General features: G+C 44.1%; 1 protein-coding gene and 1 pseudogene across 1 annotated transcript; both read right to left on the reverse strand.

The window, feature by feature from the left end:
• Positions 1-82: 82 nt before the first annotated feature.
• On the reverse strand, positions 83-1,665 carry LOC147316775 (fatty acid synthase-like). Its single transcript, XM_086312828.1, has 4 exons — positions 1,315-1,665; positions 1,086-1,184; positions 394-645; positions 83-266 (listed from the first exon to the last, which is right to left on the reverse strand). The coding sequence occupies exons 1-4, from the start codon at positions 1,402-1,404 to the stop codon at positions 129-131; spliced, it is 579 nt and encodes a 192-aa protein (XP_086168954.1). The 5' UTR covers positions 1,405-1,665; the 3' UTR covers positions 83-128.
• A 9,520-nt stretch (positions 1,666-11,185) lies between these two features.
• LOC147316776 (ribosomal biogenesis protein LAS1L-like) lies at positions 11,186-12,945 on the reverse strand (annotated as a pseudogene).
• Between the last annotated feature and the right edge of the window lie 4,824 nt (positions 12,946-17,769).

The following is a 17,769-nucleotide window of genomic DNA, read 5'->3' on the forward strand; positions in this document are numbered from 1 at the left end:
ATTAACATTTGGGATATTAGGATAACAGTAGCGTGTAAACATAAGCAGTGCAAACACTTCCTATAACGACACATTGACAGTCTAGTTTGGGGAAAGCTGAGGAATTAGGGTGAAGAGACGGTGGATGTTTAACCCTCCCTTGGTTTGACAGCTCGCTCAGCCAGCGAGTTATGAATGATGTTCTTGATAGACTCCGCCCCCGCGCCTTCTAGGAAAGTGTGGTGATCTCCCTTGATGACGTGGACCGACATCTCGCCATCACAGACCTGAAGAAAGACGCAGTACACAGTTTGAACATTGGAAGGCTCAGACAGAGTTTATAGAAACACACACAAGCGCACACACGCACAGTGAAGATAAGTACTACAGACTGATGTAAATGTGCATCGGTACCTCGCTGAGCTTATAGTCAGCTCCCAGGTTTTGCTCATATTCGCTGCTGGTTTCGGCGCGCAGCAGCTTCACGCTGCCGTGGTATTTTGCAGTAGGTACATATGCATCAGCAGCCTTTAGCTTGTAGTAGAAGGCGGAGGCTGCAAAGTGCAGTGAGTCTCGGTCGATGTCCTTGTGAGCGGAGGTGATTAGGTCCACGGCCACACTGACGCGTGCATTCAGGTCTGACAGCGGGAGCAGAGTCTCCAAAAGCTGTAGGATGTAACCATGGAGACGACTGTAAGTTCATAGCAAACGTTACCGCGTGCTCGCGGAGATATTGTTGTTTTCAGAAAAGTAAGTGACACATAATTAATGAACATCACAGATCTTATGTATATGAAAATGCAAAATGAAGATGTTTTGATATTCAGGAGTTACAAATGTCAGCTTTCAGTGAGAAACTGTACGAAGGTTTGATTTAACCGCATGTTTTACTTTAGTCTCCATAACAGCTCCAAACATCACATCATTGTTGAGTCAAACCTGCACCACACACAGACTGTGCTGGAACAGCAGCTCCAGACTGTGTTACAGTCACCATCTTTACCTTACAGGCGCCGTGAGGCAAAAGCTCAGGTTGTGTGGCCTTTAACGCTGATGCCACATAAAGGAATACTTGTGTGTGAACCTGTGGGTCAGAGACAGTATACCTTGTTGTATTCAATGCCAGTGAACTGCTGGATGAAGGCACACAAGGCTTCAGTCTCAGCCTCAGACTCGTTGCCGGGTGTTAGCTTGGCTCTGTAGCTCTGCAAATCAAAAACACAGTTAAACCTGTTCACATGCAGATCATGTGACCAGAGCTCATCCTTCAAAACCAACATCACACACGCTATACAGCATATACATGAAATAAAGATGCGCGAGTGTTTCTCTGACCTGTGTGTACGCTGCCACATATGAATGTGAGCCATCAAAGAGAAACAGGAACTCCACAGGCTGATTCTGGGTCTGCAGCTGAGAGCACATTTCAAATGCTACACAGGCACCAGAAGAATATCCAGCGACTCTGTACGGGCCGTCCGGCTGCACCTGCCTGACGCAGCTCACGTAGTAGGCAGCCAGGGACTCAATGCTATCCAGAGGAGCAGCTGCAAAGGAAACACATGAGGGGAGTTAGTTTGGCTGCACAGTGACATAAACAGCTGATGCACAACATGTGAGTGACAAAGGTCTGAGAACAGAACCACAAACTTTTAAACTGTGAAACAAAGAAAACATGAAATCACATCAGGTCTTTGGTTTTCCTCAGGCCATTATGGAGGGAGCTGTATATGTACAAGTGTTTGTAGTTTCACCTTTGAACAGTCAGACTTTCAGCTTTAACACATTTTGCTGTTTAACAGTTACACACGTTTTGATACACATGATTGTGACACCTGGTGAGGACGCACACTCATCATTTGATGACAAGTAAGGACACGTAGTTTCCACGATGGTTCAAAGTGTTGATTTTGTGTTTTAAAGTTTTTCTCTGTGACTGTAAAGTCATTTTAATATGAGCCCCATTATGCTGACAAACCCACGCAGACGATGCACACAGCTCAGCAACACCAACAAGCCTGAAACTCAAATGACATGAAAAGTTATCCATGAGGCGCCAAAACACAACAACAGCTGCAGCAAAGGCTCTTTGTACTGTAAGATGAAGATCCTACAAAAGTAGAAGCCTCACAAACCACATGTAGACTGGTTGTGCAAACTCCCACAGACCCTGCAGTCGAGAGGATAACAAGCTGCTCCAGTGATCATGACCAGGACACAAACTGCTTCCTCCTGAATCAGAGGCCTGACTGACAGACACACCCTGGCATAGAGGAGGCTGAGGAGTGTGACAGTTGGAGCACACGCTCAGGTCTAGGTCTTTAAACAGGGGAACCACCACCCCAGTGTGCCAGTCCAGAGGCAGCATCCCAGAGCTTCACGCAGCGCCGTGTCAGCCAGGACGGCCCTGCAACACCCAGATCCTTCTCATCAGCCTCAGGTCTGTCCTAAATCCTAGCAGGAGCTACCACGACGCGTACCACAAAATGCATCGCACTGGTTCTTCCCAGTAGTTGGAACTGGTTGTCTGCTTGCCAATGAATCCTGCTTATTGGTTCCACTTGTGCTACAATCAGGACGAATTGTAGTGGGTTAGGGTTAGCTGGATATGTGCTGGATATGTGGTGGAGGGTAACTGCAGGAGAAGAAGCTAGTGGGGGAGTAGAGCAGGGGAGGATGTGGGTCCCCGGGGCCTGCTGGAGGGCAAGGGCCATGCCCGATGTGAGTAGCAGCAGGGCCAGCGCGCCCAGGAGCACATCTTTTTCGACCGTAAGGGAGACAGGAGGCCGACTCACTGCCTCGGCTAAATGGAGAGGGAATTTCAGAAGGGCCAGGGCACAAGCATGGACCTTTTTCAGCTGTAAGGGAGACAAGAGCAAGGTGTGACGTAGGTCCCCGGGGCCTGCTGGAGGTCCAGGTCCACACTCGATTTGAGTAGCAGCAATGGCCAGTGCACCAGGAGCACATCTTTTTCGACTATAAAGGAGACAGGAGGCCGAACAGGTCTCTGACCCTTCAGCATAGACAGGTGGCTGAATGGGCCCCTTGGGCCCTCCAGCCGAGACAGACAGCTCAAACGGGTTCCTCTGACCCTTCAGCGGAGACAGACACCGAACCAGCATGTGTGGAGACCTCTGGCAGTGTGGACACTGGCTGGAGCTTAGTGGCACATTGGCTTGGCTCAGGCAGTGGTATGCAGTCCTCAGAGGGCTGAAAGTGTTCTCCAACACATCCAGCAGAGGACAGAGGACTCTACTAAAAAATCCGACTCTACTAACCTATCAGAGGCTGCTTAAGATCAGAATGCAATCATCTGCAGTTTTCTTCTTAATTAACAATAAACTTAGTGTATATGTACTCCTAATTTTGATGAAAGTGATAAATAATAGACAGCTCTCTCTCTATATATATTCTGACATTTAACTAATTCAAAAGATATTTCAATATTTATTTATCTAAAACAAAACAAGTTAGAATAGCCTTTATTGTCATTGTACAGAGTACAACGAAGTTGGAGTGCCACTCCCTTGGTGCAAGTTTCAATAATAAATATAAATGTAAAATATAAAAAGTACAAAAAAACAATCGTAAGTACTCAAACAATAGTTTGTACAATATATACAGGATAGCAGCATTAATATAATGACAGTATGAATAGCAGCATAATATAATGACAGTGACGGTATGGAATAGGTTCAATTGTTTTTGTTCTTATTTACTACGGTGATAGCTCTGGGAAAGAAGCTATCCCTGAATCTGTTTGTCCTGGTTTTATGTGACCTGTACCGTCGGCCTGACGGTAATAGTTCAAACAGTTGGTTGCTGGGGTGAGAGTAGTCCTTGATGATATTGCCAGCTCTGCTGAGGTACCGAGAGTTTGCAGTGACCTCCATGCTGGGCAGAGAGCAGCCAGTGATCTTCTAGTTGCAAGTTCACTCTAAATTGATGTTTAACAGAAAAAAAAAATGTTTTTATGTTTTTTCCCTAAAGTGTATGTAAATATCTGGTTTCAGCTGTGAATATACTGCTGTGTATTGAAATTCCTCTTGTTTTGCATAGAAATATACTGAACAACATACAAAGCATAATATATAAAATAAAATCTACCTGAGTTTTTTCTTTGAAAGAAGCCACTTATGTCAATTGTTGTGTTCATCAGTACATAACTGAAACCGATTACAGTGCTTTGTTTAGCCGTGGAGGGAAACAACTGAAAATATGAAATAAACACACATGTAAGCTAAGACTCTCTAAAAAAACATCATTGTTGTTGTTCGGATTTTCATTTCCCCATTTGTTGATTCACTCCAAGAGCAAGTAACGTAATATGGGTCAAGTGATCAGTTTGATATCAATCTTTTGTGATACACCGTCATATTTACATTATTTGTACAGTATGAATGATTTGCTTTGGTACCTGGTCAAACTTAAGCTCTCCTCTGTCTGCCTGTCTACGCTTCTCCTGCAGCAGTTTCTCCCCCCTCGCTCACATGCGTAAGTGCTATGCTCAGTCACCCAGTGCCTGAGCTCAGATCATACCAAAATTAGGGTGAATTTACGACTGTGCGCTATGTGCTTCGAATATTGTGTGTAGTTTTTTGTTTTATACAGTTGGCAGTCAGGCATCAGTAACAAAATCACCAGGCTCACAGTAGACAGATTCACAAGAAATTCATTTGGGCTTAGAAGGAATAAAACAAACAGAATCCTTAATTAAGCTTGCGTTAGATTGCAAAATGGTCCCAGATGAAACAGTCTTAACAACACGAAATGCACAGTTCTTTTGTAAAGGTTCTTTTTATTTGGAAGGAAAAATAAGCACAGACAGAGTCCCCAGAAGTGTCCAAAAAGTGATTTATTAAACACACACAGTTATACAGTGTGGGAAGCCGGTCTTCGATCTTCTCTGCTCGTTACAGAAAGCTTTATAGCCTAATATGACGTCAGAACATTTCCTAGAACTCAGCTTCTCAGAAACCTAACACTTTCTCAGGCTTTATGTTCCCAGATATGGATGAGGGAAAACATCTGGTCTAAACAATTGTGTGTCCGAGTGTGCAGTTTGTGAGATTGTCTGTCCAGGCCAACAAAAGGTCGCTGTCCTCATCTGACTTTACTTTGGGCCGCCTGGAGCCACAGAGATGCTGGTGGTTTTTGCATAATAGAATATTACAGAGGAATGTGTCTTATTCTGCGTGCTCTGGAATACAAGATTAAGCAGATTTACTAAATGATAAATGATACATGATAATGGTGATGATCAACTGATACTAAGTGATGCAGACTAATGAAATAATAATGAAATAATGGCAGTGAAATTACATGTTTTTCTTGACAACTCCTCCTCTTGGGCTCGCTTGCGAGCCCAACTTACACCAGGATTTGTCTCACTCCTCCGTCCAGCCTACAATCTCCCTCAAAGGCATCATGGACTCCGGCGCAGCTGAACCTGCTGAGCCTGAGCTCAGGGCTCTCTCCAGCATCTTTACTAAAAGCCGCCGGCCCAGAGGGATGAGACAACATCCAATCATCAATATGACAAGAAAAACAACAAAAGAAAACATGGCAGACATAACAACACTCTTCCATTGCCCAAAGACAGACGTGAACCAGTCTCCCGGTCCAGTGTTCACACCTGATTGCTCATGCATGGTTTTAGATAACATTTTCAGACTCTCAAGCGCCCTAGTAACCGTACCGTCTGGTGCAGTATTGTTGGGTATGAACGTGCAACACATGTCCCCAAACATGGCACAGACACCACCTTTCTCAGCCAACAACATGTCCAGGGCCATTCGATTCTGGATTCCCATTAACGACGTCGGGCCTAATTGTTCCGCAAGGCCTTCTACCGCGTCCCTAGTGAGATTAGAGAGTCTCAACACATTATAATGGACATAGTTAATGCGATCGACATTTTTATTCGGAGTTATCCATAGAAACACACTTTCAAAGCCGGCCGCTATCTGATTAACTAACTTATACTCATCTGGAACTCCCCTGGGAACTCCTATTGAGTCAATCCAGGTTGGCGAGTCCCATCTTGGGTCATATTTGTGCATACTGTTGCGAAATCGATCAACTTCAGACCAGACAAAAAACAACGGAGGCTCCGGAAAAGTGCAATCAAACGATGAGTTTTATTATCACAGGAGAACAACCAACCGTCAGCATACAGAATGGGTTGCTCTGACAAAAATACACTGGGTTCTGGTTTTATAGGATAACATATCACACCTACGTCAATACAGTTCAAAAATACAGGGTGACAGATGGACAAAAGTTCAATTCGTGCAAACAAGGGTACATCACATATACTTTTAATAACTATAAACTGACATATAACTTCTCCTTTCTTCATTACTTGCCTTTTAAGGTAATAAGATGTCATCCACAGATGTCATCCAGGATGCCAGCGGGTTTTCAATACCTGGGCCCTGTGCTTCGTACGTCGCTTACTACATCCAAGATCAAATGAAACATCCAAGACCAAATCATCGCGCTAACTCTGAGCTCGCTATTCCGGTTCCCCGAACACACCTGTTGTTGACGATTAGTATAGCTGGATGAAGTAATGTGAGATCACTGGGTGGCCCAACAGGGGCTACGCATTGATAGTAGAAACATTGATCGGCAACCCTTTGATTGGTCGGCGAAAATGTCGAAGGAGCGCGCTCGGTATTTTTCGGCAGCAGAGCAAGAACTCTTGAGTGAGGGATTTCAGGAGTTTCAGAGTTTAATTAAAACGCAAGGGAACACTGCAAAGGCTGCAAAAGCAAGGAGAGAGGGCTGGCAGAAAGTTGCTGACAAATCAAACTCGTAAGTAATTCAATAATAACAATAATAATGGAGTGGATTTATATAGCGCTTTTCAAGGCACCCAAAGCGCTTTACAATGCCACTATTCATTCACTCTCACATTCACACACTGGTGGAGGCAGCTACGGTTGTAGCCACAGCTGCCCTGGGGCAGACTGACAGAAGCCAGGCTGCCATATTGCGCCATCGGCCCCTCTGGCCAACACCAGTAGGCGGTAGGGTAGATTTATCATATCACACCATATTATCCAATATTATATTACATTATATTATATTATAATATGTTATATTATATCCCCTTTCACATTAGAGCCACAACAGGACCCACTAGAACATGGGAACAAGTAAAAGTGAAATATAAGAATATTCTACAGAATGGTAATATTTATCACTTATATTGCTTGTCGTCTCTTGGAAAGAGACCCTGGAATACTCTGTTTGTTTGTTCATAACAGCAACCAAGAAAAGGGCAGAGCAAAAAAAGACAGGTGGTGGTCCTGCACCCCCTCGTCAACAAGTTGGTTAAGTAAATAATACCCTCACGGGAAAATCGATATCTCTCTATGAGCACACTGTCGCGCTGAGCTAAAGGATCCTGTCTGTCCCGCAATATACGCTGGATTCTGAGGACTCTCCTTATCAATCTTGCACCTTCCGCAATGGGTTGCTCGCGTAAACGGACAGGATATGACTGCGACAGACTTCCCAAATCCACCTTCGCTTTTATAGCCGTGGTCTCTCATCTTGATTACACGAAGTAATTTACAATTACTACTCTGAAATATGAATTACATCTGTAATAATCACATACATGTAATAGAATGTTAATAGTACATTTCCCTTTTTTAGGGAATGACCTGTATGTATCTGTGTGAAATCAATAAAAGGATCAAGTGCTGCATTATCTTTAGTTACATTGATGTTATTTATTTATGGTGAAACAGTGGTGGAATATCGCTGTTGCTTTCGTATGAATGACGCGGACATACCTGCGTGGCCGCGATCTAATCCTGTTTACATAAAGTAAACCTGCTCCCCAGCAGGTTTACGCTTACGGCTCTGTTGCTATGACAGCAAGTCCCGGATGGGCTTCGGGGAACCGAACGATCCAGGATCACACGAAATCGTCAACAATCTCATCCAGCTAACTCACTTAGCGCGGTACGAAGAACAGGCCCCTGAGTGCTCATGCATGGTTTTAGACAAAGTTTTCAGGCCCTGCAGAGCTCGGGTTACTGAGCCACCTGGGGCAGTATTATTGGGGATATACGTGCAGCACATATCTCCAAACATCGAGCACACACCTCCCCTCTCTGCCAATAACATGTCAAGCGCCATCCTATTTTGAACTCCCATCAGAGAACTTGGACCCAATTGTTCTGCGAACCCCATCATGGCGTCCCTGGTTAGGTTAGAAAGTCTCAGCAGATTGTAATGAACATAGTTAATGCGGTCAACATTCTTATTAGGTGTTACCCAAAGGAATATACTCTCAAATCCTGCAGCTATCGGATTCACCAGCTTATATTCGTCTGGAACTCCCCTAGGCGAGTTCAGGCGAGGATCATAAGCATGTGTACCTTGGGTCCCTCTTTTGACCAAAACATGTCTCAGACGTCTGGCGGCTAGAGTACGTGTGTTGCGTTGTGGAATAGCCTTTACCTGATTCCCAATCAGCATGAGTGGAGCTCCTAATCGCACCATCGCACATGTCCCTACGCTTCCTATAGGAACATGAACCAACAGAGTATTTTCCCCACAATAATAATAGAGCCCACTTCCTGCCCAGGTTCCAATTACCGTGCTAGGGCCGCTTACATTGTTGGTGGTTCGTCCCTGAAGTGTGACGGCACACCAAGTTGGATCGATCTCTCCCACCTTGTACTTTTCATTATCAGTAGAGAACTTAAAACATGCATAGTTATCTTGTTTTGGCATAAATGGTCCCACTGTTGTCTGACACTTTCCATCTACTACTGGCTCCTGTACATTTAATGACGTCACACAAATCTAACATGAATGAGCTGGTAGACCCTTTAACATAGTTCAACTCTATGCCATTATTTCTGCTGAGACATTCATCACCTTTACCTGACCCCTCGCGCTTTTGTCTTTCTAGCGATCCTGTTTTAGGACCTACAGTCTCAGGAACTGCTGGGCTGGACTGGCCTCCGTGTTCAGACAAGGGGTCCGGAGTGCCTTGCAAAATACAGACAAAAGACAACAGAGCCATGGTTACTATTATCGCATATAATACACATGTAGTTGTAAGGAACATTTTAATACGTTTCTTCCCATTACGTGTCTCTGATTCGGTTGTTTGCATCATGTTATATAAACTTTGTATTCTAGACTTGTTATATAGATTTTAGATTCTGGACTGAAACTCCCCTCTTTGTGGAGCCTTTAACTTATCACTGCCCCTTTCTGATGGCGTGACGACCTTCTCCGCTGCTGCTCTTCTTTCTTCAGCCTTCCAGGTGGACTACTGAATGGCCTGTTGCACAGGTGAGAGGGTTTATTCTGCCTCTGTTTGTTGACACCTGTGTTGGTTGAAGCCTCTTCCTCAACCAAGCTCTCATGTGCTGGTGCACACTGCGACCAGTGATACCAGGTGTCGCCCTTCCCTTTCAGTTGGACTGCTGTAGTTGTCCTGGCAACGACCTCGTATGGACCAGTCCAGCGTGGCTCCTTCCACTTGCGTTTGAGCACCTTCAGCCACACCACCTTTGCCTCCGGGGTCGCCCTGTCCACAGCGTGTAATCCAGATGTGACCTGTTTGCGAAACTGGAGATTCTTGCCACCCCTGTGGTCGCTGTGTTACTGGAATGTTCTCCTGTAAAGGATAGAAAACAAAAAGCCTCTCTCTGGTACACCTCACTAATCTACTGTGTTCATCTAATGTTCCCTTAATTATTCAAAGTTGGTTCAAGATATCATGTTCTGGGCTCTATCCTTTATATTAACTTTACTTAATCTAAATGCTCTTTATGTGTGTAAAGAGTTTATCTTCTAACCAGGATTCAGTTCATTTTAATCCTTCAACTTAAACATGAAAATAACAATGTCTGCCTCAGTTTTACCATATCTAAATCATCAAACACCCCAAAAGTCCTAAAATGATCCTAAACCCATTTCAACTTAAACCTTAAATCCCCCCTTTATTTTGACACATTTCATGTGTCAAAATAATGTACAAAACTAAAAATGCTCAGTTTTCCCCACTCATGATCCAATCTATGTCATGAAAATGAACTTAAAACAGAACAGTCATCAGTCATGTGCTTAGCCTTAGTCCAGTCTTTACCTCAGTGTCCAGTTGGTCCAACCTTAGTTCAGTTCGTCCGTCCAGTCACCGTCCATTCATACGTATTCACACCAGGTATTTCCTCTTTCTTGCCGAGACAACAAGAAACTGTTCCTCTTTCACAGTTGCGAGTAAACATAACTAACCTCTCACCTATAAATGATTCTCTCTAACTAAGTGTGTGTGTGTATATGTCGTCCTCAAATGCTCTCTCATCTCACCCGTTGCACTTCTGACCTTCCACCAGACCAGAGGCTCATCAAATAGCCTCGTCTAACCTGCTCCTCAGAATAACTTAGACTCTGCTTTCATTAATGCAAACTTTCTGCAACTTAGTCTTTCTGAAAGACACACACTGTTTAAACCTCTGAATGCAATATCAATGCTGCAGATTATATTATTAATGCAATGGTGACGATGACGACGATTGGTACACCAGAGGTCGCAATACATTGTGTCCTCGCTCTGACCCTCTCTTGTGGTCCATCCGGCCTCGGGCCTCCAGGATCCTCACCCCCTGTGGTCGCCGAGATCTTCTGCAAAGGAAACAAAACACCTTTTCCTGCATCTCCCTAACTTATCATAGTTGGGACTCTTTAATCAAAAGCCTTATCCTAATTATGTTCTTGACTTATAGACTTGTATTTATATATATTCTTCAACGTTACTCATCATTTTACCACTCTCTTAAAACGCTGACACTAACTTCATTTTAAAACCTCACATTTCCTATGTTATAACCTGTTTTTGATATAGCCTTTTTATTTCATTTTGCTCCTTTTAATGTAACAATACCTTATAATTCTAGTTTATCAGACTTAATCAAAACCTATGCTTTCCTTCCTTTGGTCCTTCTTTAAATCAGAACATTTTGTCTTCTGAAAGTTTTATTTCTGCTTCTGCCAACATGTTTAGTTAACGAGCTCGACTGGACAGAAACAATCACAACTGCTGAACCTGCACTGTGCTCATGGTTAAAATTCCACAACATTTTGTCTTCTGAATATTGTATTTTTGCTTCAAAACTGCTTCTAGCACAACAAGAGTCAGCGGAGGCTGGAATGACAACAACAACAACAATCTTGTGCTTAACATAAAACATTTACCATTTAACATAAAACAAAAAATAACACAAGTAACAAAAATAACACAAGTAACTTAAAAAAGCTTCAGTCCACATTTCAGTTTGTTGAGCTCGCTGTTGCTCCAGAGGAGGCCCTCAGCTGGCCGGGCTGGAGCCGAGGCCCCGGGGATGCTGCTACGTGTCTGAGGGCAAGTGCTCTTTCAGCCTGCACGTCTGCCCATTTGCGGTCCTCACTTCTCTCCGAGTCCATCGGTGAGGAGTGTTGCATCTGGTCCAGCAGCATACTCACAGTATATATGGGCTGCTGCTGCTGCAGAGGTGTGCTGGCCTCTGAGCGCTCTGTCTGTGTGTAGATGGAGCAGAGCTGGAACAGCTTCTCTCTGGTTTCCTGAGGGGGGGGATGCTCCATGTCATCCAGGACTAGCTGGATCAGGTGAGGTGTGCTGATGCAGGGGGCATCCAGACATGCAGAGAGAAGCTGCTGCCACCTCAGCTTGATGCGGTCGATGAAAATCCTGTCCTTCATTCTGGCTTTCTTCTGCAACCTTGTCTCAAAATGATATTCAAATTTGTTGTTGTTGCAGAGGAAGACTTCTGAAATCCATGCAGAAATATAGAAACACCTGTGACCGTTGGGCTCTTTGCTGAGCAGCTTCAGTTCCACAAAGAGCTTCTCCAGGAAGAGGTGAATGAAAGACGAAGAGTTAAGCATCTTTAGCAGGGGCAGCCAAAAGCGCAGGAAGGTTTGTGGGACTCTGGGCTCAGTGGGACTGGCACTGTCAGATGTTGCACAGCCTAATGCTTCCAGCTGCTCCATGGTAGGAACAAGAAAACCGTCTTCCAGCAGCACATCAATCAACAGCTCCCTGGACCCCAGTGCAAACTGCTTGATCTCACCCAGCAACGAACTCATGTCTGCTAAGGGGGCCTGCCACAAGCTCTTCCCCTTGTCTTCAGGAGACCCATCATCAAAAGCTTGGTACTGGTCCTTCTGAAAAGAGATCAGCAGCTCCCGAGCGTTTCTGCAGGCATCCACTTCTTTCTGCCTGGCAACGAGCTGCTCATCGGGGCCTCCTCCCAGCTGTCTGGACCAAAACTCCTGCTGGAGCCACTCCAGGGCCACCTTACATCCCTTTCGGCACCATTTCAAAGAAGGAAGAGTCCCACGCATGATTTCGTGCCTCAGATCCACCACCCACTCGGGGATGTTCAAGTTTCCAGCCAGTTGCCTCAGCGGCTGGGCCTTTCTCCCCTGCTGGCGATCCGTGATAAGATTAACAAATCTTACCAGGGCCGTCCCGTACATCAGGGTCAAGTCATCTCCGGTAAGCTGTCCGGACCGGTCCCGCACCTGGCAGCGCACGAGGTCTGCTGTGCAGTCCACGGCCACGGGAAAACTATCAGCGCACCTGGCCCTCCAAGCCGATATCCTCTCTAACGCAAACCTCTGCAGAGAGGAGTCCATCGAGTAAAGGTAGTCCCGAACCTGATCCCACTCCGCTTTGTTAAGCCAGGCTACCACATGGCGTGTTTTCTCAGAGCCCTTTTTATTCATTGTGCGCGCTCCGGACCTCACGCTCAATCTCTCACTCACCGGGAAAAGCCGCTCGCCTCACGCAGAGACCACTCGCAGATTTATATGACAGAGGACCGCGTTCAGAGCTTCGAGTTTTACAGTTGCTTGTCGCACAGCAACCAGGAAATGACGCTAACGTTTTCTTCGGCTTCGTTTGTGGCTGACGTTCACCCTGCGGGCACGCTGACGCCACCTGCTGGATTGGAGGATGGAGCGATGGTTCTACAGAGCGCTTATTTACATGATGCTGGTCATAAACGAGCTTTCTTTGGCTATGGTCAATGGCGTGTCCAGCGGGGTGGCCTGGGGGGGCACAGGCCACCCCCCCAACCAGACTGGCCACCCCAGGTGCCACCCCAAAGGCAAAACAATAAAATTCAATCAAATATCAAATGTCCGATTATGTTTTCACGGTGACGCTCAGATATCCGAGTGTAAGTGAATGCAGCATCGGCTTCTGCGCTATGTGCATCACGTTAGCAAAGGTAGGAGAGCCAAGCACGAAAGACGTCACTGCAGGAAACAATTTTTCGGTGAAAGAAAATGAGGACAGAATAAATGTCCCGGTAAGTAATATTAAGTTTGTTGAGTTTAGTAAACTTCGGCGAAATTAGAATACCAAGGAAAAAATAACACTTAAAGAATTATTGCAGCCGTGGAATATTTCAGACAGTATGCTACAGAGGGGAGCTAACATAAGAGTTATGAGTTATAAGATGTAATCTAAGTCGTAACATTGCTGTATGGAGCTGCAGATTTGGTTGCAGGTTAACATAGCTGGACTGGCCATCGGGCTTATTTGACTTATTTTTTATTTTTTTTGTAACGGCATGAACAATGAGAGGTGGTGGATTGGCCAGATGCAGGTCGATGTGTAGAAATAACTCCGTTGTTTGGTGGTGGCTATGGCGGGGCTTCCACAGAGGCAGCAGGTGGATGAGGGAAGGGGAGGCAGGAGGAGAGCCCCGAGGCAGCCGCCAGTCCGAGTGTCAGGTGAACTGAACTTCAGGTAAGAAGTTATGACCTGCAGTCTATCTGGGTCAGATATGAACTAAGTTTAGGTGGAGTTTATTTTCGTTGTGCTGACTTTTTACTGTCAGTTGCAATAACTCATACTGCGTTCTAGCCAGCTTGGAGTTTTTATACAGCTGTTCGGTTGCTATGATGTTACTGATAGTGAACTTTATTTTATTCATAAGGTTAGTTAGTAGAGTTGCCAACGGCTCCTTAAAAAAATGGAATGGTCCCTCAATCAGAGAAAATATTACAGGTTTCGTGTTGAGCTGAGAAGAGACGCAGTTTGTCCCGAACTTCAGCTAGAATGGAAAAAGACACAAAGCTGGATTTATTCTGTCTTTACGCTGCACAGCTGCCTCTTCTCTCATCCTCCCTCTCCTGTTGCTACTTCAATCATGAAACTGATCGATGATCAGCTGATCGGCTTTTCTCTCTTGTTTGTTTATCGCCCACTTTGCGCCAGAAAGACGAAACCAGCAGATGTCACGCTAAACAACAGCAGCACGTTTAAGCTTGATCGGCTGTTGTTAGAATTTATTTAATATTAATTTCTAGTATCAGCTGATGTTTGCTGGAGCCACAGCTGTAAAGCTGCTGGTCATGATGTCGGTTTGGATATCTGGTGAGAGGGAAACGTGAAGACCACCCACCAGGATCCTTTTTTATGTAGCTGACAGCTGGTAACTGTGCAGGGGCGGGTCTAGCAAAGTTTTGCCAGGGGGCCAGGTAGGGCATTAACAGGGAAAGGGGGCACAAAGAAATACTTTTCTTTCCTATTCTCATTTAAAATATCTAGCTTTTATTAAATAATTATCTAAATCTTACAACCAAAGTTTTTATCTGACGTAAAATGTATAGAAATCATACATATACCAAAAAGACTGTACATCACTGTCACAACAGGGTTTGTTTTCATTCAAAGGCTTTATGGCTTTAATACCTGGTGGGTCGGTCTGTAGTCAAAATGCCCGATTTTCTGTCCCAGTCCAGCCCTGCAGGTTATACTGGCAGTGTCACCATGCCAGCTGAATGTATTTCATCATCAGCCAGTGTTGTTCTTTATCAATATTACCAAAGTTTACCATAAGGCAGCATAGAAAGTATTTACTTGCTTTCAGGTTTTATTCAAATATTAGTCTTTTCAGTTGTTTCTCCACTTTTTTCCTGTTTCAAAATCAAACACCAGTTTGTGAGAAGATTATCTTCTTTTTTTAACAGGCAGAGAAAGTTTTGCATTGGAATGGCTAATTTGTCAATTGTTTGCTACAAATGTTCGTATTTTAATATTCAAAAATGTTTTTGCCCAAAACATATGTGCAGTATATGTCAGTAAAAATACTATGCAAATATTGCTGTCCTTGAATGCTGAGTAAACACTGACAAAGCACTGATTGTATCTCTTGTACTTTATCAACGCAGTATCTAAAAACTTTGCACCGTAGTGGTTAAAATCTCATTCTAATAAGAGTTAAAAGTGCATTTGGTTATTAGGTTTATAGGATTATTGAATTATGGTTAAGGGTTGGTAGAATTTTTTTTTAAAACATTATCTGCCAATTAAATCTGCCACCCTTCTCCAAATCTGTGCCCCTACCTGGCCCCCCCAACAAAAATTTTCTAGACACGCCACTGCGCCTATCAGTGCCCACACAGCGGAAATATGTGCGCAACACGTAGCTGTGCTGTCTGGGGAATCATCAACAAGCAGTAAACTTTCAGAGGAAGTGAACTACTGACGGTTACGCAGAGAAGAAAACAGCGATGTCTGAGTCAGACGAGGAGCGTCATACTTTCCGCACCAGCAAGAACACTGAGGGGGCAAATACGACTCCTAATAGCCCCAAGGGGGTTATGGTGACACTACCTTGCTTCTCTTGGTGTCCCAAAATATGCAGCCCAAACGGTCACGCCATCTTCTGGATTTGTTTTTTTTTTTTTTTGGTTGTGCAATAGTTGGTGGTATTTGGTTAGGGGTATGGTTATGTAAAAGTAAAGGTCAGGTTGCCCCGTCGGACGACGAGGACCCTAATTGCCGTTTCTCAAAAGCTGCAGTGGCCGCAGACTCCGAGAATTGTTCGGAGATTGGAAAGTGAGTAACATTTGAAACTTCTGATACATTTTTTTTTCACATTACACATACGATTATGCACTGATCCAAATGCAAACGCTAAAAAATCTCCAAGAACTGCGAACATATGGGCTCAAATTGTGGTCATAAATATTTTGTACTTGTAAATCAGGATTTGTATGTGTAAAAAGAATTTGTGTGTGCCTTAGTGATGTGTCAGTTGTGAACGAAATGGCTCTTAGAGCCGGGTCTTTGACGTGAACGACGCAAGCCGGCTCCTTATCGCGAGCCTCCCAGTCCTACTGCCAGTTTCTGGAAGACACCTTCTTCAAGCAGTGGTACAGGAAGAAGTCTGCATCCTTCAAGAAAAACATGATTTTCATGCAGGACAATGCTCCATCACACTAGTCCAAGTACTCCACAGCGTGGCTGGCAAGAAAGGGTATAAAAGAAGAAAAACTAATGACATAATGACATGGCCACCTTTTTCTTTCTCTCACCCTCTCTCCCTCTTGCACTTTTTTTTTTGCTTCATTCCGCATTTGAGCTTTGCGCTGGGATGAGGGGGGAGGGGCGGTAGTTACACTGGCAGTAGCACAGGAACAGAGCAGGAGGGAGAGAGAGAGAAAGAGAGCCAGGGACAACAACGTCAGATTAGAAAGGTATAGTAATCATCCACAACTATTTTCAGTTGCGGATGATAAAGGATTCAGAAAGTTTATTCATGCAGGTCCATATGACAGAGAGTATGCATGTTCTTTTTGTTCTGTCATGACAATTTAATTGTGGGATATTACAATTTTGATGAAGATTAAAATTAAATTAATTGTGCACACATGATAACAATAACACTAAAGTGATAACGATGAACTCTTTCAGGGACATTCTTCGGAAAAATGGCTCTGCAGTAGATGCTGCCATTGCTGCGCTGCTGTGCACCTCCATCATGAACCCACAGTGCATGGGGATTATGGAACGCCAGGACTGCCATAATGAATTAATTAAATACACCATTAAATAATTAATTAAATGTGGCAATAATAAATTAAAATTGGAATTAATTAATTAAATAAATAGTTATGACACATGTAATTAATTAATTATTGACACATTTAATTAATTATTTATGTATTTCACATTTTAATTAATTATTGACACATTTCATTAATTATTGACACATTTAATTAATTATTTAATGATATATTTATTTATTTCATTTTGGCAGTCCTGACGCCTGGCTCTCGTCATGAAATAATTTTATCTGTCAGCCTCACCCATCAAACTCAGGGGGCGGGGTTAACGCTGCCCATGCAGCTTCTCTAACATTTGATTGGTTGCCGTGCAAAGTAAGTCAAAACAGGTCGATCCTAGAAAATCGATTGCTTGTGTAGACTTGGGGCAGCCAGGTATCCCAGAATGCAGATCAAATCACAGGCAGCAATGGTGGTGGTGTAGTTTTAAAATACCCCGTTTTTCTGTCACCAGCTACACTTTTAACAGTGTTTTAGCCGCGAATGTCGCGCCGTATGTCTGGTCAGGTTGTCAACATAGAACATGTTTGCAAAAGTGCTCAGATGTTTTCAGAGATTTCACTAGCTCTGCTAACAGTTAGCATGCAGAGTGCACCCAGGGGGTTACGTTAACCGGTTTGTTTACATATTCCACTCTCCGTGTTCCACATGTTGCATTCGCAGATTCTCATTTTCACCGAACGATCGTCTCTTTCCGCCTGGTCTTGTGTCTCTGTGCTTCTGTAACATAAAGAACGAGCTGACATTTTTCTCACGAAACCAGCGATCAGCTCAACAGACCCTCAGTTTACCTGCATGCATCCTCCTCCTCATCTGTCAGCTGTTTAACACCTGCTGCTAATTCAAGAAACACGCCTACGTTACCTGGTGATAGTCACAGTTTAACTG

The sequence above is a fragment of the Aulonocara sp. 'chitande type north' Nkhata Bay genome, linkage group LG12 (genome assembly GCF_057382095.1).
Source record: "Aulonocara sp. 'chitande type north' Nkhata Bay isolate Kocher_YH1m ecotype deep benthic linkage group LG12, A_spYH_male_GT1.1, whole genome shotgun sequence".
NCBI classification, from domain to species: domain Eukaryota; kingdom Metazoa; phylum Chordata; class Actinopteri; order Cichliformes; family Cichlidae; genus Aulonocara; species Aulonocara sp. 'chitande type north' Nkhata Bay.

Bases quoted from the DNA above. Each gene is read 5' to 3' on its own strand.
- LOC147316775 (XM_086312828.1), bottom strand. From the start codon at position 1,404: ATGTGCTCTCAGCTGCAGACCCAGAATCAGCCTGTGGAGTTCCTGTTT. The intron at 1,185-1,314 runs GTCAGAGAAACA...TTTGATTTGCAG, and splicing joins ATGTGGCAGCGTACACACAG to AGCTACAGAGCCAAGCTAAC. The intron at 646-1,085 runs GTATACTGTCTC...TACATCCTACAG, and splicing joins CTGGCATTGAATACAACAAG to CTTTTGGAGACTCTGCTCCC.